Genomic DNA, 19,543 nt, shown 5'->3' with positions numbered 1-19,543 from the left:
TCAGGTTGCTTGCTTACTTCCAGGGCAGTACAGAGAAAAGCGGCCTCCCCGAGGGAACAAGGGCCTCTGTGCCCATGAGGGGTCGGACATTGCAGCGGACTTGCCTACGCTCTCATCTAGCATTTGATTCCCCACCAGGAGATGGGCTTGGTGCACACTCAGAAGCGTATCCACCGAAGGCTCTGGAACTGCCCCGCTTCGCATAGAGCTATTGTGCTGCCCTGCAGTGTATCCACTTGTTTTGTTTGTTTGTTTTTTGCTTGTTTGCTGATGGGCAGTGGGGAGGTGCGAGGGTGGAGGGCCTTCTTTGTGCATATATAGCGATAGTCTGCACTAGGCCAAGCCCGCTACTCCTGGGAGAATGGGAACACGCAAATAATCTAAACAAAGTTTTCTGCTGTCATCTTGTGAAGGACCCTCTCCCCCAAGACATCTATGACTGGGGTCTATGGGTTAAGGAGGTGAAAAAGTGGCCCCATCCCATATCCATAACTAAATCACAGAATCCGTGGGGATTTGAACTGAGTGGCTGGCGCAAGACTTCTGTTTGCTTCCAGTGGCTGCTGGGAGCGAGGGAAGAGGATATCGGTAACTTGGGGGCGCCAATGTGGCTTCTGTGTCTGCCCCTTGAAAGTTTATACCCGGCACTTAACAAATCCTTTACAGGAGCACGTACGTCCCTGACTTTTCAGGATACTGTTTTATATTAAAACATGGACAGGAGGGTAGAAAAGTAAAATTCGCCTGCAAAATGGGTTGTCATCTTTGGGCCGGCAGATCTCCAAAACCATTTTCTTCTAAAGCAACAAAAGAGAAAAAAATACGTTCTAAAAGGAAATTACGAAAAGAGCCTAACTTTCCTAAACCAACATCACTTCACTCCTCTATCCTAAACTCCACCCAGGTCCGGGGTGCAACCGCAACACTCGCGTAGGTTCGAGTTCTCCCGGAGCTGAGCTTCTGCGGCCAAATGTCGGGATAAAAGCGGCCTTGGGCTCGGAAAAACGCGGCCAGATCTGGACTGGAGGGAGGAGAAGAGAGAGAAGGGGAGCGGCCACCTCACTCGCTTACAGGCACCCCCACCCTCACTCCCGCTGGTCCTCCCCTTCTCCGCCCCGAGAGCACCGCCGCGTTCCGGAGCGCCGCAGTCTCCAGCCGCGGGCTGGGGTAGCGGAGAGGGCTTGGAGGAGGGGGCCGTGAGCGCCCCCGCGAGAGTGGCCTGGCTGCAGGTGGCAAGGAAGGTGAAGTGCAGGCACCCGAGGGGCGCAAAGAAGGAGGAAGGCGTGGGGCGGGGAGTGCAAGGAGACAGGGACCCCAGGGGCGGGGGTGGCGGTGGGAAGGAGGAGGGGTTGGGGGAGGGCGGCGGAGGTGTTGGGTCCGGCCGGCTCACGAGGGAGCTGCAGAAGAGCTGGCTCAGACCTTAATCAGAGCTCTCGCCGGTTCCTTGCAGCCGCCGCAGCGCCTCCGCGAAGGAGGACGTGCCGACCCGGCTGCGCGCCCAAGGCAGCGGCCCGCGTCGGCGTTGGCTGGGCGTGAGCTGGGAGGCCGAGCTGTGAGCGCGAAGGGAGCTGGAGAGACGACTGCGGCACCTCCAGCCGCCCCGGAGCACACACGACCACCGGGGCTGCGGGACCAAGGGCCGCGTCGCCCGGAGGCCGCCCCTGAGCGGGCCTCGCAGCCCCGCCGTCCAGCGCTCCCTGGCCCTCTCCCGCAGCCAGGCTGCCAACTCATTCGGGAGCCCGGGGCATGAACGGCTACGGCTCCCCCTACCTGTACATGGGCGGCCCGGTGTCGCAGCCGCCACGGGCGCCCCTGCAGCGCACGCCCAAGTGCGCGCGCTGCCGCAACCATGGCGTACTGTCCTGGCTCAAGGGCCACAAGCGTTACTGCCGCTTCAAGGACTGCACCTGCGAGAAGTGCATCCTCATCATCGAGCGGCAGCGGGTCATGGCCGCGCAGGTGGCGCTGCGCCGGCAGCAGGCCAACGAGAGCTTGGAGAGCCTCATCCCCGACTCGCTGCGCGCTCTGCCAGGGCCCCCGCCGCCTGGGGACGCCGCCGCCGCCCCGCAGCCGCCGCCAGCCTCTCAGCCGTCGCAGCCGCAGCCGCCGCGCCCTGCTGCCGAGTTGGCCGCGGCCGCCGCGCTGCGTTGGACTGCGGAGCCGCAGCCCGGGGCTCTGCAGGCGCAGCTCGCCAAGCCAGGTAAGAGCGTCTGAGGTGCGGGAGTTTGGCCGGGCGCGTGGGCAACTTCGGAGTGCCTGCTGCAGCTCCACTTGGGAGCACTGGAGGCAAAGTTTTGGGAAGTGGGCCTGTCGGGGCTTTCCTTCCTACTCTCCGCCAGGCCGGGGCTTCCTCTCCCGGGAGAAGCCGGCTGAGTCTGGACCCTGCGCGAGTGGCACTCGCGCCCGCAGGGAAGGCGCCTCCGGGCAGCCAAACGACGGGACTGTGCGTCAGTATCGCCAGGTGCCTTCCCAGGTTGAAGGGTTCGGAACGTGTCAGACTGAGCAGGGAGACAACGGAGTTGAGACAGGACAAAATTAAAACCCACCTGCGCACACTCACTACGGTGGGGTCGGATTTTCCTGGCTGCAGGCTTTAGAGGTCCTTGCCATTTGGGGGTTGGAATGGGTAGGTGGGTGTAGGGAAGGAGCCAAGGCCCAACACTCGGCTGAGTCGAGCTGGCTGTGCTTCTCGGCCGGCCCGGCCCTGCCCAGGGCCCAGGAAAATTTGAGTGAGGACAAGTATCCAACTCTCAGAACCCTGGCCTTTCTAGCTTTGCTCCGTGGCCTCCAGACTCTTGTAACTGGTGAAATAAGTTCCATTTAGCAATGAGAGTAAAAGGGTCCGGAAAGGCTCGTGAGCTGATAGCGGGAAAAGAATCTGATGCGCCCAGAATTCACTCCTTTGCAGAACCTCCTAGATCCTTTAACACTGTTCCCCAGGCTGCCCTCAGCTGTCTTCGTGGTTTAAAGGAATACAAAAAATCTGATCCCCCACCACCCATCCGTTTCCATCCAGGCCTCCTGAGCTTGGCAGGCCTGAGTTGAGTCTCTTAGTCTCTCTCTTCCTGGGGAATTTCTAGCTTGCGGTTCTGCCCAGCTCAAGAGCTCTTTTGATGGCTCTTGGAATTCAGCGGAGATGTGTTTGGTGTTTCTCCTTAACTGGGGCAAATGTGCAAAGGAACACAGCCCACCTTCTCCCGGAAGGGGTCATGCTGGAATTAGGAGTGGGAAGGTCCAGAGCCCTCCTGTGGGTAGAACTGTGGCAAAACTGGTACCTACACTGACCTGCCAACTCCCTAAAGACGGTACCCCTAGCTTCTGGAGAAAGGCTTTCAGGAGCCCAGGACTGCTTTGTCTGGATCCTGTGGAGCTGAGGAAGTGAGGCGGACTCACCTGTTTCGTGGTGAGTCGACGGGTGACTGGCAGGTGGAGTTCTGCTGCCCTGTCTTTCCGCCATGCTTTCCAGGCCTGAAGCTCTGAGAACAGCCTGTGTGACAGTAGAGCTGGGAATTTTAAAGCCTGAAGAGAGTTTGCCGAACTTGGATTTTGTGGATATTTAATCCAAGTTAGCATATAAACATTTCTCAGAAATGCTCGCCAGTTGTCTCTCTTTTGTCTGTCTCATCTTTTTATATTTATGGGTTTGTCACAGACGAAGGGGAGGGAGGAGAAAAAGGTTTTATTATTTTTCTCCCATAGGTTTGAACAAATAACAAGGAAGAGTTTGGTCTCAGCTCTAGAATTGGATTTGTACCAATTTATTTTCTTAATTTTTTTCCATTTCCAGCTTCTCTGGTTCCTTTTCCCCCAGGGCCAGGGCAGAGGCCTGAGGTAACATCAGAGGTTAACTCAGCAGCACTCCTGTGATGGGGCATTGGGTTCTGTGGTTTTATCCAAGGAGATGCCCTTCACATCCTGTGTTCTTCAGAGTATTCTTTGGGATAGCTGAAGTTCGTGATTTCTAAAGAGTCACAAAACTAAAAACACAACCCCAGGAGGAGGAGGAGTGAGGGCAGGCAGGAAGGCAGAGTAGGCAGCGGCAGCAGGATACGTGCTTTGGGAGAATAGAAAAAGGAAACGGATCTCAACTGGACAAAGCAGAGCTGTGCTGTTTTACTCCTACTTAGCACTCAGGGATAGCCTGAGCCTTCCGAATTGAAAACAAGTAATTGCAAAGGAGAATAGGATTTATCACAAGGTGAGGTCCAAGTGAGGACTTTGGGGGACCGAGGCATCAGGGACCAAGGGCTCAGTTTCCAGCTGGTCACCCCCAACCTCCCATACCTTGCACATTGATGTACACAACTTTTGTTTTCTTCTTTCACTTGCTTTGACCCCATAATTCCATTTTTTTTAAAAAAGCAAATCACCACTCTGATGGGGAGTGGGGAGAAAGGTAGGAAAATAATAGATAATTGTTTAGGAAGACAAGCATACAAGTGGATCCATTCTACACAGTGCTTGTAGAAATAAAGTCTATTTGGGGTTTAAGCTGAAGAAAACTGCTCACTGAGACTGCCTGTTGCTATAGGTATTATACCCTTTTTGCAGTTGTTCTAATAATGTATTTGTGTATAACATTCCATATGTATTTAGAAGTGTATCAGAACTACTTCTGAATAAGTGCAGAGAGTAAGCAAAACTCTATTGGAATGGTAGTTCCACATGTACATTAAGTATACAGACCATCAGAAATCTTTCAATATCTGCTGGCAATGTAGATCTATTACTTTGTGAACTTTGACTTTAAAATGTGGTTAGTCTTTTTGCGGGGCAAAGGGCCTCTTTAGTACATAAGCTGTGAAGAGAGATTTTTTTGTCTTGTGTACAGAAGCACATGGAGTCTTTCCTCTCCAGAAATCTTTGAGAAAAGCACATGCCTTAAGGAAGAGTATGTTTGCTGTGAATCACTGGAGGAGAACCACCCCGTTGAGGGAGTGACATATTCACATCAAAACTCAGTTTTGTAACTGGAAGAATTTTTTCTCAAATTCTGCTTTAGATTCTTTAAAGGAATGGGGTTATTTTATCTAATGGTGTAGTATGTTGAGTATCCCTTTCAATGTGTGGTGTTTTTAAGGAGAATTTTCATATTCTAGTGGTTTTTACTTCTAGTTATGAAGTATTCTTTTTTCTTTTTGAATGTAGATTTCTCCTTCTCTTTGATTACCATCTACGATGGACCTGGAATTAATTATTAGATTTTGATTGAGCCAAACATTTTGATTTAAGCTATATATAGATATATTAAGCTATATATATCTATTAAAAGCTATATATATAGCTTAAATTTAAATTCTAATTTAAGCTATATGTGTGTGTGTATATATATATGTATATATACATACACTATTTAATTCATTTGTTCTTCTCCTAAATTCCCTCTGTGTTCTTCTCATACTCCTTCTCCCCGTGAAAATACAGGAGGCATGAAGATCTTCCAACTGTTAGTGTATCTGAATCAGCGGTTTTAATCAGCCTAGCCAGCCTTTCAGGACGTGGGCTCAAGAGCTGAGGGAAGTTAAGGGTCACTGCCAAGGTGAAAAGCTAAAGTTACATTCTTGTGTTGTGGCTCCCTTCCCTACCCCCAACTTTTCCTCCAGGGGAGTGTCCTCGGACACCTTAGACTGTGGTGCGATGAGAAGAAAGATCTGTGGCTGTAGACTCTTCCTAGGTCTCCATCTGCCATCAAAATGAATATGTACACACATTCTTTTAAATGCTTTTAAAAGGAAAAAGAAATCGAAAACATAGTTGGTTAGGAATAAGAGAGAAGGATCAAATGGGAAAGTAGGATCTTCTTTCCTGTTTATTTCTTAGGGGGTGGGGGCGGAGCAAACAAGATAACTATAGGGGGAGAAGTTAGGAGATTTTGGAAAACTCCCTTTATTTTATTTTTCCTCTTGCCCTGCCCCTCCTAGCATCTTTATGCTTGCCTCTGGGCTTTTCTGCTCCAGCTTGACTGGGTCCCGCAAGGTCCACTTCCTTTTTTTAAAATTTTTTTTTTTCCCCAAAGAGAAGCACCTGCAAGTGTAATGGGTGTTAGGGAACACTCGTCCAGGCCAGGATGAGAAACCCTCTGACTGTTGGCTAGGAAGAAAAGAAAAGCAGGAAATACTTAAAAACCATTTATGAAGTGTACCTGTGAATTGAAAAACAGGGTCTCATTTTAAGACAGCTTGATTTGAGGGTGAGGGGCTTGACTCAGTTGCATTTTAAAAAACAAAACCCAACCAAATAAAAAGGAATACGCATACAGGCACTAAGGTCTCTTCCAAACCCCACCCCAGGGCTGGCTCTTGGGGCTGGGATGCTGCTGGGAACCGGTCTTCCCAGCTCTTGGCCTGGCCGGTTTGCACGCAGTGCAGATGGTGTATGTGTGTTGCGGAGGGTTGCGGCAGCTGGCCCAGGACTGGGACCCTGGCCACAGCGGGCTCAAAGTAGGGGCAAAGATAGGGGGCAGCGGCTCCTTGCGGCCGCACTGGACTGCCGTCTCCTTGCACCAGGGGGTCGGAGCTGCAGCTGAGCCCAGCTTCTCGCCGCCTGCTGGGGACGGCTCTTTCCTTGGTCACTGTCAGGAAGCAGCTCACTAGGCAGCTCAGGAACCGCCCAGAGACAGCCACATCCCTTGCCTTTCCCTTGTCCAGCTCTTGGGCCACCACTCCCTCTCTGCTCTTCCTGAGCTTCACTACCCTCTCCTTCCCAAGGCAGGAGTCCCGAGGTGAGTTGACAGCTTCTGCAAAAATCATGCAAACAAAAAATAGGATGCCAATATTGCATGGGACATGCTTTCACTAGAAAGCCTTCTTTGTTTATTTGATGGTCCCACTTAACTGGACATCCTGTTATTTTATCTGGCAACCGTAGGCCTAGGCCTTCCTCACCCAGCCCCAGTACCCACGCAGGGCACCCCTTGGCGGTGGGGTCGCCTGTGCTCCTCTCCTAGTTCTTTCTCTGCAGAGCCCGAGCTGCCTGGGACTGGCATCAGGGAGGTGCTGGGGTCCATCCTGTGGATCTGGGACGGTTTGGCAGGAAAAACGAGAGTGTGTTCCACGCCTAGGAACCAGAGTTCTACTGCCATCTGGGAAGGAACCTCTCTCCACCTCCAAATCACTCCGTGGTGTTATAAATCTGGAGGATAGCCGTGCTCTCGACTTACACAACCAACTTTTCTTTTTCCCTGATGGAGGAACTCCCGGGTTTAAAAGATTACAGTAATCACAGGAGGACAGTGTAAATCGAATCTGATAGCAATAACTTTCGGAGAAGGTCAGGCTCAAGTGAAATGTTACCAAGCAACAGGCATTTTGTTTGCAAAATACAATCAAAGAGCATTGATGAGAAATTCTTTGCTGCAGCCAGTCAGCACTTTCTGCTAACAGCTTTACAGAGAGAAAAGGAATAAATCTTCATAAATCAAAGTCCCTGGAGGACTCGGAGCCCTTTTCTGGAAATGTTGCACTTCTTCCTGACAGGAAGGAGGACTAAGCCCAGCAAAAAACCATGTGCCTGCCTGCCTACCTCCTCTTTCTTTCTCTTCCTTTCTTCCTCGCCTCTTGCTTTTTTCCTTTCTTCCCCCCTTTAAACCTGTTGCAGCCCCTTAGCCATTAGCTGCTTAGGTCCTTGGACCTCCTTGTCTAGTCCTGTGTGGCTCTGATGGCTTGTGCACGGGTGCTCATGGCAGAGGTGGAGGATGCAGTGATAGGACAGCTGGTCCTCACAGGTCCACCGCCTTGTGATTGTGTCAGTTACGTCCCACATCGCCTTAGTGAGTCATCCCCTTGCCCGAGCAATGCATACTACTGCTCTCAGAAGGGAAACTAAAATAACTAGGTATGGGTTTTTTTTTTGCATTTTATTGCATAAACAGCTATAAAAGGCACAATCAAGTACCAAGTAACAATAATAATAATGAAAAACTTAAGAGTCAGCACATCAATTCTTTACAAAATCTCCAATCTCTTGATTACAACAACTAGGCAGACATAAATTTTACAGAGCTGGGACTAGTGTTCCACGTTTTTCCCACTGATGATTACTTTGTTTAGTTCAGTATATATCTCTAGCACCCATAATCTTTATCTGTAAGCACTTAAAACAGTATTTCCCCCTGTGAAGACACCACGGTCTGCCCAGCTGCTATCCTTGGAATTATTTGCTGTATTTCACTGTGAAATATAACCAACTGCAGCTTACTTTGAATTTTGCAAAAGATTAGTTAGTAAACTGTATGTCTCTCAGTGGTCAAGAGGCAATGCTTTGATCATCTCTGTATGATCTTACCCAGCACAGTACATGAGAGCATAGTAAGGCATTTAGGGGCATTTGTTAAATAGATGGATGAGTTAGACAGGTGCATTTTGGAAGGTACCAAATAAACATGTAGATTTGTAGGTAATTTCCCCTCTGCTTCTTGGAAGGTATTCCCTTCTGAGTCAAGAAAGAGATCAAAACTAAATTTTTACAAAATATGTGAGGTCCACAGTTGCAAACCATACTTCCTTCAGCCCAGTCCTGTCTATAGCAATATTCCCCCAAAATATAGTGTCAAGGAACCACTCTGATTCCTTCATACATTATTAATTCAGTGTTGTTAATGACTTTTTAAAAGGTAAAGCATGGCTAGTTTTTTTTTTTTTTTTTTTTTAACTTTTCACAACCCTCCCCAACCCGGCAATCCACCCCAGGAAGAAAAGGAAAGTTTTTAGATCGAGATCATTCCCTGGTGTTCTTTAGATTTTCAACTATTCATTTTTTTAAAAATAATTCATCACTTCTAGTGTGAGATGAAGGTAAGAGAAAATGTGAAGCGTTTGTCTACGGTTAGAATTCTGATTAGGCAATGGTCTCCTGTAAAAGTCTCATCCTGCCTGGGCTGCCTCCCTTGCCATTGTTGTAAGATTTATGTGCTTTGAAAACTACCCATCAAGGACCTGTTATTTAGAGGTGTGTTCCCCACAGCTCAAGTGAACAGATGAGGATATGACAATCTATGTTTCAAAACGCGTGACATGATTTCAAAAGGGATGGGGGAGTCCAGTGACTTTTGAGCTAGGAAATATTCCTCTCTGCTCGAGTTTTTCTGTGTTTTCATTCTGTATGTAAGAACTATTTTGTTTTTGTAGATGTAATTGGATAGAATGGATATAACGTATGACATCTAAGTCAGAAAGATTTTTCACTTTTTTTTTTTTTTATTTAGACAGTCTAATTCTGTCGCCACAGCTGGAGTGCAGTGGTGAGATCTGCAGCTCACTGCAAGCTCTGCCTCCCGGGTTCACGCCATTCTCCTGCCTCAGCCTCCCGAGTAGCTGGGACTACAGGCACCTGCCACCATGCTCGCCTATTTTTTTTGTATTTTTAGTAGAGATGAGATTTCACCATGTTAGCCAGATGGTCTTGATCTCCTGACCTCGTGATCCACCCGCCTCGGCCTCCCAAAGTGCTGGGATTACAGATGTGAGCCACCGCGCCCAGCCAGATTTTTCACTTTTATGCATCTTGAGCAGAATGTTTGTTTCTCATATGTGGTAGACTTTCTCAAAGTATTTGAAATGATACATTTTTTTTTTTACTAAATTGCATTTTAATGTGAAAAACTCCCCTAAAGAAAGTTACATTTTCAAACTGTAATTTTAGTTTGAAAGCACTTTTATGGTGTTTATTTTCTCTCTTTAAAGTCTTGTAGCAAAAAAAGAAAAAAAAGTATTGTAGTCATCTTATGGCATATATATTTTGAAGTCGGTAGCATTGTTATCTGTAGAAAAACTTTTCTTTTTAATTGAATATCTACTTCTTTTAAAAACCTCTTTACCCTAGTGCACAGTTTATTTCAGGGATAGCTATAAGTGTTTCTACCCCATGAAATATGAAATGGAAGAGAGAATATTAAGATTTTAAAAATATGTACATGTTTAGCAATAGAAACAGCATATTGTATCACTTTCAGTAATATTTGTCATATTCGATAAAATTGATTTCTTCCCTGTTTAATAGCTTTGACTTTCTATACCCATCTACCGGGGTAAAAATATTATCAGTTGATATACACTCTTAATGTTCTAGGAATTAGGGTTTCAGTTTCAAGAAGAAAGAAGGTAAAATGTTTCAGGAGTATTTCCTATTTTATTTTGTTAGTTGGCAGTTTCACATTTCTATGTCTAGAAAGGCCTTTATGTTTTAAACCAACTAGAATGATTTGTAAAGTTTATTTAAGAAAAAATCTGGAGATGTAAAGAAGTACCTGTTATTAAATTACACTTTATCACTGGGCTCAAAGCTCACACACTATAATTACCTGTGAAAGTCTGTATTTATAATAGAATAATTTACAATATATTTAGTTTAGGTGCAATAATACAACCAGTACTACACACCACAGCACCACAAAATTGCAGGAACTATATATCCTGCCCTTCAGAAATTATTGTTTGGTGAGGAGTTATTCTTGGTGCAAAGTTAGAGGCTAGTCTTCCTTTGCCTAGTTTTGAAACTCCAACAGACTTACATGTTGATGGGGATTTGGCTCACCCAGCACTACTTAGCAGGACCTTGTGTGCGGCTCAGGTGCATAAGCCTCACAGGTGTGCTCTGCTTGTTCTTTCATCATCTTTGTCTTTCCTTTGAACACAGTGTAAGCAGCGCTGACCTCAGCTGGTCGGTTGGTTTACGCTGAATTTGTAAATTTGATTCCTGTGACATCATGTTAGCTTTTCTCATATTTTGGCTATAGCCAGACGGCACAGAGACCTGCGGAGAGAGCATGGAGGATTCGGTGTAATCTATCACCACTCCTTGACAAGTAACCAGAAGTGCATGATGCACTAGCATGTCCCAGTAGCAGGGGCAAAGGGTAACACAACCAAATGAGCAAGTGACTTTCACAGTCTGAGAGTTCACAGTTGCTGAACAAGCTGGCACCGACGTAAGATTCCACTACCGTCTGTTCCGCAGAACTTAGGAAAATAGGTACAAGAGTGGAATTTTATATTGTCAGACTTGTAATCCTGGTATGAAGTATTCAGTTGATTGGGACGGTATATCTGTTGCTACCTTGAAAGAAAAGCCTCCATTTTTGTAATGGTAGAGTCATTAGGTTAGTGAGAACCTCATTCCCTAATTCCCCTTTCAGTTAGCCTTCTGCTGTTTGATCCACTTTTTTTCTGGAGACTGAAGTGTACTGTGGAAGAGTCAATTTGGTTGACAGACCTGAGAAAACACTTCCTAATATGTTTTCAGTGTTTGAAGCTTATCTAAAGTGGGGGCAGGGGATGTACCTTTTAAAACACAAAGCTATTTGGTTCACATATTTCTTTTAAAAATAGTTGAGCTGGCCGGGCGTGGTGGCTGACTCCTGTAATCCCAGCACTTTGGGAGGCTGAGGCGGGTGGATCATGAGGTCAGGAGTTCGAGACGAGCCTGGCCAACATGGCGAAACCCTGTCTCTACTACAAATACAAAAATTAGCCGGGTGTGGTGGCACACACCTGTAGTCCCAGCTATTCGGGAGGCTGACGCGGGAGAATCACTTGAACCCAGGAGGCAGAGGTTCCAGTGAGCCGAGACCATGCCACTGCACTCCAGCCTGGGTGACAGAGTGAGACTCTGTCTCAAAAAAAAAAAAAAAAAAAGTTGAGCTTTGAGCTTTCCAGCTGTGCCTATGTACCCTTTATTCCCAAGAAGGACTAGTTGTTTCTCTTGCTTAAAAAAATCTCCTCATTCTCTATATTACTATGACACTGTGTGGCATATATTTTTCTTTTTTTTATTGTGGTAAAGTATATATAACATAAAGTTTACAATTTTAACCATTTTTAGGGGTACAATTCAGTGGCATTTATTCAAAATGTTGTGCAACCATCACCACCATCCATCTTCAGAACCTTTTCATCATTCCAGACGGAAACTCCATACCCATGAAACAATAACTCCCCATTCCCTTTTCCTTCCAGCCCCTGGCAACCACCACACTACTTTCTCTCTGAATTTCCCTATTCTTGGTATCGAATATAAGTAGAGTCATACAGTATTTGTCCTTTTGTGTCTGGCTTTTTTCACTTAGCCTAATGTTCTCAAGGTTCATCCATGTTATAGCATGTATCGGAATTCCATTCCTTTTTAAGGCTGAATAATATCCCACTGTGTGTCTGTGTGTGTGTGTGTGTGTGTGTGTGTGTGTGTGTGTACACCACGTTTTATACATTCATGCACTGATGGACATTTGGGTTGCTTTCACCTTTTGGCTATTGTGAATGCTGCTGCCATGAACATTGGTATACAATGTGTGTCGTATTTGAGGCTTAGCAAATGCTGCCAGGCCCTGTTTGCTGCTTCTCCTGCACGTGTGTCTTATTTCCCCAGCTAGAAGATAAGGTCCATAAGCTAGGTGTGGGTCTTACACTTCTTGGTGTTTTTCATCCTTTATTCTGTTTCTCCCAGTATCGTGCAGAAATATAAATACTTGGTGCTGATAATTAGGCTAAAATTAAAAAATAAGGAAACTGTTTAGAAGTACATAGTATTTTAAAGAAGTACTTTATGTCCATATTTACATGGGGAGAGTATTTGACTTGTTTTTCCAATTTCTAAAAGTGATAGTATATTAATATACTATCACTTTTCAAGTGTTTAATAATTTTCAAATGTTTAATAATAGAGTAACAGCCAAGAAGTATGTATGGGTCATGAGTCAGGAACATTTAAATAGATCTAGCTGATTATAAAGTAAATCTATAGAAGCCTTTTTGTTGCTGTTTTTCTCTTTTGAATCAAGGACATGAGTTCAAATACCACATTAACTCAAGAGGTAAAAGCTGTGTCCCCCATCCTAAGAAGTTGTAGGAGAGAATATGTCAAATTTCTCTTACAAAAATAGAGTCATTCTACAGTAGAGTCTTTCTATGGAGTCATTATATAAAGTGAAGATGGCTTCATATGTATGTGATGCAAATGAACCTCTCATTGGAAACCTTATATTTTATATTAAAAAAGAAGCAGTTTAATTAAAATGCAAATTTGGGATAAGTATGAATTCCTATCAGATGTATGTTGACACTTGCACTGAGGTAATTTAAGAGTGTTTTAAAGTGTATTTACTTATGTTTGCCACATATTTATTGCTTTGTTAAAGGCCAAAGTTTTGGTTTTTGGTTACATCTGAGATACATCCTGTATTAGAAGAATGTTTCTAAGTAGGCCTTTAAGGCTTTTAAAATAAATAACAAGTGTAGGAGAAGATGGTTTCTAGAAGGTGCTTTGATGAAATTTCACAAAGTTTTGTTTTTTGGTTACACTTAAGATACATCCTGTATTAGAAGAATGTTCATAAGTAGGCCCTTAAGGCTTTTAAAATGACAAGTGTAGGAGAAGATGGTTTCTAGAGGGTGCTTTGATGAAATTTCACCGGCTGGCTATCTGTATATAATCAGGTGTGCCCACAGAGAAGGCAACAATGAAGCTGTTCAGGCAGGGCAGCAGAAAACACAGGCAAAGCAATTGTTTACAACTCAACAACTGGGTCATTAGGAATTTTCATCTTTCGATCAGCTACCCTGGCTTTGAGTAGCCACAGCCAGTGCGTGTTTCAAAAAAGGACAAAACTCTATTTGCAAATAGCTTGCTACTAAAAAATATGTTTCTTTATTATAAAGTCCTGTTGGAATTTACTACTGCAAAGCAAACCACTCTGACTTACTCTTTTCTGTGTGCTTAGCCCTGCAATATTACCAGCTGTTAAGTAAAAATGTTCTTAGGTCAAGATGTTAAATTTGCAACTGGTTTACTTTATCGCAAGTCTCTGCTTTATTTGGGAAGCTTTTTTTCCCCTCCTCCTTCTTTTCATATAATATAAAAAGGCATCTTCAAATTTCACTGGCTTTAAAAAAAGGTATCTTCAAGTCCTTTCCATGAACTTTACCAGCAAAACAGTTCATGCACAGGTATCTGCCTCGTGCCACCCATGGCGGTGGAGTGTGATGTGTGGTTTCATTGATGGATAATGCCCCCGTGCAATTTAACAAACCCTTTCTAGCCACTTCCTTTTTTCCTCTCCAGCAACTTATCCTGCCATCCAGAATTCATAGCTGGTTTCGTTTGCTTTCTAGTTCAAGTTATTGGCAACCAAGTTTGCCAATGCCTCAAGTGGCTTCTTATGAAAGATTTCAATGGATAGAGGTATCTTTCACTTCAGCAATTGAATTAGCTAGCTACTGTATATGGTAACCTGATGCAACATACTGATTGGTTCATAAGACATATTTAACACAAAATCAGCCTACGGGAAAATAGATTTAAGATATGAAAATTCCCTGTGGGTGTCTGGATGGTACTATCCCTAGATTACAGCTGGGGACCTTATTTGCAGAAGAGGAGCCGGAAGACAAGCTGAGCTAATTTTCCTGTTTCCCCCTGAGCTTTGCTCTTCCAGGAGTCCCCCAGCCCTCCTGCCAAAGAGGCTCTCTATTGAGATTGTCACTGCTATGAAAGCCGTGTGTTACAGGTTCATGTAGCCATTCTATGTGGAAGGCAGGCTTCCTTGCACAAAGCATTCCAGGAAGCCACTCTGATTTCTAGATCTTTATTTACAGGGTTTTTGTTTCATTTGCCAGTGATACAGTTCGAATTTTTAAAAAAAGGCTTGTAGTATATTATGACCCATGGAGATGCATTTGCTCTTCCAAAAAGCACGTGTACAGGTCTCTTCTGAGCACATCTGTTCCTCTTTATGCGCACCACGAAAAGATGAACTCAGCTCTTCTGTTTTTCAGATTTGACTGAAGAACGACTTGGAGACGGCAACTCGGCAGACAATACAGAGGTCTTCAGTGACAGAGACACTGACCAGAGGAGTTCCCCAGATGTGGCAAAGAGTAAGGGCTGCTTCAGCCCTGAGAGCCCGGAGATAGTGTCCGTGGACGAAGGGGGATACGCTGTCCAGAAAAACGGAGGCAACCCCGAGAGCCGCCCTGACAGCCCCAAGTATCGCGCGGAGCAGAATCACCTCCTGATTGAGGGCCCCTCGGGGACTGTTTCTCTGCCCTTCAGCTTGAAAGCCAACAGACCGCCGCTTGAAGTGTTAAAAAAGATCTTCCCCAGCCAGAAGCCCACGGTGCTTGAGCTCATCCTCCAGGGCTGTGGCGGGGACCTGGTGGGCGCCGTGGAAGTCCTTCTGTCCAGCCGCTGCTCAGTCACGGGAGCAGAGCGAAGCTGCGCGGAACCCGAGAGTCTGCTGCTGCCCCCCAGGGGGCACATCTTTGAACACACCTTGAGCTCCTACCCCATCTCGTCTTCCAAATGGTCTGTGGGATCAGCCTTTCGAGTCCCAGACACGCTGAGGGTTTCTGCCGACTCTAGTAATGTTGTCCCCAGTCCCTTGGCTGTGCCTCTGCAGCACCCTTTCCCGCAGCCACCCCGGTACCCGCTGATGCTGAGGAATACTTTGGCGAGAAACCAGTCGAGCCCCTTTCTGCCCAGTGATGTCACCCTGTGGAACACCATGGCGCTGCAGCAGCAGTATCAGCTGAGGTCCCAGTATGTCAGTCCTTTCCCCGGTAACTCTGCCAGCGTCTTCAGAAGCTCGCCCGTCCTTCCTGCGCGCGCCACGGAAGACCCTCGGATTTCCATCCCTGATGATGGGTGTCCGATTGCGTCAAAGCAGTCCATTTACACCGAGGACGACTATGACGAGAGGTCTGACTCCTCAGACTCTAGAATACTCAACACATCATCTTAAAGTGGTGCTGGTTGGGTGGTGGCCAGGTGACATTTTCTGTGCGTTTTGACCCTGAGGCATCTGAGGAGAGGCCACATCTTGTGTATGCCCTTTCCTTCTCTTTGACAAAGTGACTGTGCTTGATTCTATACATTAGCAATAAAAACATAACTTATTTAACTTCTTGCACTTCACTGGAAAATGCCAAATAGCTCTGCTCTGTGGCTTTAGTGCTGAATGTTTATTGTAAAAGAGAGTCTAATGTTAAGAATAGTCTTGGGAAGGCTGGGTCCATGGAAGATTTATTTGGGGATGTAAAGCTGAAGGTCAGCCTTGCACCTAAACCCAACCTGGAATGTTAAATGAAATAATATACTTGAATGCAGTTTTGTAAAAGTGGATTCCTCAGGATATGTGAAACCTAAAGGAAGTGGTTCTGTTGCAAATGGACTATAAACAGGGACATTATATTCTTACACTAAAAATCCTTGCATTTTAAAGAGAGATGCACTTAAGAATAGAGTGAACTGCTCATGTGCTTATTTAAGCTTGGACAGTTTTCAGAGACAAACCCCATTAAGAATTACTCTTTTCACATGGCTGAATCGAAACATGTGTAATGTCAATGTAAAACCAATCACAGCTGTGAACTGCATGAAATGTATTGTGAAACGAACACAAGATTAAGCTTTGTCAGGTTAATGTAGCATGTTAAGGACTCTAGAAAAAAAATAAACTAAGGAGACGAGCGTGGTTTATGTCATTTCTACTTGTGGAAAGAGGATCTCTAAAAATAGAAACTTGATGTAAAAATGACTTTTACTAACGCATGGGCCGGGAATCAAATTATCAGTTAAATGAGACATTCCTGAGAAATATGAATGGCAAAGTTTTAGGGTTGCATTCAGAAAGATAATTTGTTCAAAATGGAGTTAATTCTCTCCATCCATTCACTTATTCAACAGATACTTACTGAGTGCCTACTATGTGTAAGAGAATGTGCTTTCCGTGTATTGTCCAAGTTACCTACCCGTGAGTCCTAGATAAGCAGATATTTTAGTGGAGAATCCCATTGAAAACAAAGTAAAAATGGAATACTCCCAACAATGTATAGTTGAGTGTGGGAAGCAAGGAAAGTGCTTAGCCCAGTACCTGACATAGGAAGTATGCAGTCCATGAAAACTACTGCTTCTATTAATGAAATTCAGTAGCCTTGCATTCAGAATATAGACGTGCATTCCTTCATTCTTACTTGGAGACCATGCCATTCTGGTTTGAGGCAAAACATTGAAAACCAGGGCTTTTTTCTTTCCTTTTAAAAACATTCTTGAGGTGCTGTATATGACAAACTTCTTGCTCAGATTTTTTTTTTTTAGAGAGAAGTTTCAAAGAGTAATATTCAGTGGTGCTCACACCAACCACTTCTCTGACTTACTGTTTCCATTTTTCAAAGTGCTTGAAAGGTCAGATGACTGCTTAGGTCAGACAATAAACTTACAAATGTGGAAGGGGAAGTAAATAAGCAAATAAATAAAAGCCTCTACATGCCAAGGATGCAGAGAGAGCTCCCAGTGCAGGAATAAGTCTTAAAAGGTTCTTCGGTCCTCGGAGGGAGAAGGGCAAGTTCTCTCAGCCTGAGATGCTCCCCACCCTTGAATGGGTTCCCAAGAGAAGGGAGATATGTAAAAGAGCCTTCTCATTTTTAATTCCATTGGGCACTTTTGACATGAAAAACCTTTGAGGAGAAAAAATCCCCTGTATTAGTTGGACTAGTATGTATTTAATTGACATAGTTACATACTAGAGTGTTTAAAAGTAAATACGGGCCACGCATGGTGGCTCATGCTTATAATCCCAGCACTTTGGGAGGCCGAGGCAGGCAGATCGCTTGAACTCATGAGTTTGAGACCAGCTTTTGTATTTTTGTCTCTACAAAAAATACAAAAATTAGCCAGGTGTGGTGGCATGTACCTGTAGTCCCAGCTACTTGGGAGGCTGAGGTGGGATGATGGCTTGAGCTGGGGAAGCAAAAGTTGCAGTGGACAGAGATTGTACCACTGTACTCTAGCCTGGGCCATAGAGCCAGACCTTGTCTCAAAAAAAAAGGAAATATGGTTTCTTGTTAGGGTTATATTTAAACATTAATGTTTATATAAGGAAGAAAGGGAGTAGAAGGGAGAGCAGTTTGCCCCCTGATTCTAAAGACATGTCCAGGACATTTTATGTGGCAATGAAGTGCTGATGTCTGGACCTATCTAGGACAAATGTATTTTAAAGGCATCTTCATTGCAAAAGTTTACCCACATTTAACAAGCAATAATGATAATGTACCACAGCACCTAAGCCAAGATGCTACAAAGCCTGTCCTCAGATATTACATCTTCGGGTTGAACCACCCAAATTGAACAAAACCTCACTGATAACGGCATCCTTACAGCTTGATTTTGCCTATAAATAATTATCATTGGCCTCTTTATGATGGCCAGCAAAATGGAATTATCTGTAAAGCAATTTATTTGTGGGCTAGTGCAGGTATGTTTGATCCTCAATATAATCTGAAAAAAGAGGCTTGGTGTGGTGGCTCATGCCTGTAATCCCAGCATTTTGGGAGGCCGAGGTAGGTGGATCACCTGAGATCAGGAGTTTGAGACAAGCCTGGCCAACATGGTGAAACCCCGTCTCTACTAAAAGTACAAAAATTAGCCAGGCATGGTGGAGGGTGCCTGTAGGCCCAGCTACTCAGGAGGCTGAGGCAGGAAAATCGCTTGAATCCGGGAGGCGGAGGTTGCAGTGAGCCGAGGTTGCGCCACTGCACTCCAGTCTGGGCAACAGAATGAGACTTTGTTTAAAAAAAAAAAAAAAAATTCTGAAGAAAGAAATGTTTGCTTCACTGGGGTAAGTGTGGTCAGGGGTCAGAAATGAGAAATTGGGTGTTAAGATCCTCTGTCATTAAAGCATTCAGTTTTACTCCGAGTCCCAATTTATGAGCCCCCTCTGGTTAAAGAGGCAAACCTCTTGGATTCTAACTCAGCTCTCAGAGACCATCCTGTTGCAGCACGTAGAATTCAAGGGAAATGAATACTCATCTGCCCACAGGTACTCAGTTATTCTTTCACATGAAACTGAACATCTGGAAGAAGAGAAAAACCAACTTCGGTTTTAATTCCCTCTGTCACACAGGCAACACATCTGGGGGCCGGGCTAGGCTGTACACTTTCAGTTTCCATGAACTGATGTTTGACTTGTGCGTCAATCCGGTCTTAGAGGAAGTTAATCCACATTAAACCACAATGCCTCTCCTCCCTTCTGGTGGATCTGCCCACTCCTAGTGTTGGTGTAAATGCTTTGTCTAAGGTGCTGAGAGTGTGGGTTGGTTCGTTGTGTTCTAGAGCATTTGTGTCAAACTGTGGTCCATGTACCCAGATGCTTAATTTCTAGGGTGGATTCCTGGGCCTGACTTGTTGAGTCAGAATCCCTGGTAGCCTAAGCAGTACATTTTTATCGTCCTCTCCAGGTAATTTGTACACTCACTAAGATGTGAGAATGAACTTCCTCTTCATCACATCCTTGGGTTTTCTTTTTGGATCTACACCACGTAAAAGGGCTGAAGGCCATAAACTTGTATGCTGAGAATATTAAGTCCTTTCTCCCCCATTCCCACCTACTTTTCTAGGGCAAGGGTAAACATCAACATGTAAACAGTCCTAGTACATGCCCTAGATCTAGTTCAAACAATGTTGGCATCAATGTCAATTATTAGGTTGAGTATACATTTGGGATCAGACTTGCTTGTTTCTGGAAATTTGGTTGGCGAAGGACCTGATAAGAGCTTAA

At 45.1% G+C, this 19,543-nt stretch overlaps 1 protein-coding gene across 2 annotated transcripts; it reads left to right on the top strand.

Annotated features, from left to right (window-relative positions):
• Nucleotides 1-804: 804 nt before the first annotated feature.
• On the top strand, nucleotides 805-16,458 carry DMRT3 (doublesex and mab-3 related transcription factor 3). 2 transcript variants are annotated; one of them, XM_528515.9, is made up of 3 exons: nucleotides 805-1,241; nucleotides 1,451-2,200; nucleotides 14,766-16,450. In XM_528515.9, exons 2-3 carry the CDS (start codon nucleotides 1,747-1,749, stop codon nucleotides 15,728-15,730), a joined length of 1,419 nt encoding a protein of 472 aa, XP_528515.3. In that variant the 5' UTR covers nucleotides 805-1,241; nucleotides 1,451-1,746; the 3' UTR covers nucleotides 15,731-16,450. The 2 variants fall into 2 exon arrangements, with proteins under 2 accessions (XP_528515.3, XP_063644085.1); XM_063788015.1 differs by lacking the exon at nucleotides 805-1,241 and having other exon boundaries at nucleotides 1,400-2,200; nucleotides 14,766-16,458.
• Nucleotides 16,459-19,543: the final 3,085 nt, after the last annotated feature.

This window comes from Pan troglodytes, chromosome 11, assembly GCF_028858775.2.
Source record: "Pan troglodytes isolate AG18354 chromosome 11, NHGRI_mPanTro3-v2.0_pri, whole genome shotgun sequence".
Taxonomy (NCBI): domain Eukaryota; kingdom Metazoa; phylum Chordata; class Mammalia; order Primates; family Hominidae; genus Pan; species Pan troglodytes.
Note: the sequence above shows the minus strand (reverse complement) of the source record. Positions and strands in the feature narration are given on the sequence as shown.

Bases quoted from the DNA above. Each gene is read 5' to 3' on its own strand.
- DMRT3 (XM_063788015.1), top strand. From the start codon at position 1,747: ATGAACGGCTACGGCTCCCCCTACCTGTACATGGGCGGCCCGGTGTCG. The intron at 2,201-14,765 runs GTAAGAGCGTCT...TCTGTTTTTCAG, and splicing joins GGCGCAGCTCGCCAAGCCAG to ATTTGACTGAAGAACGACTT.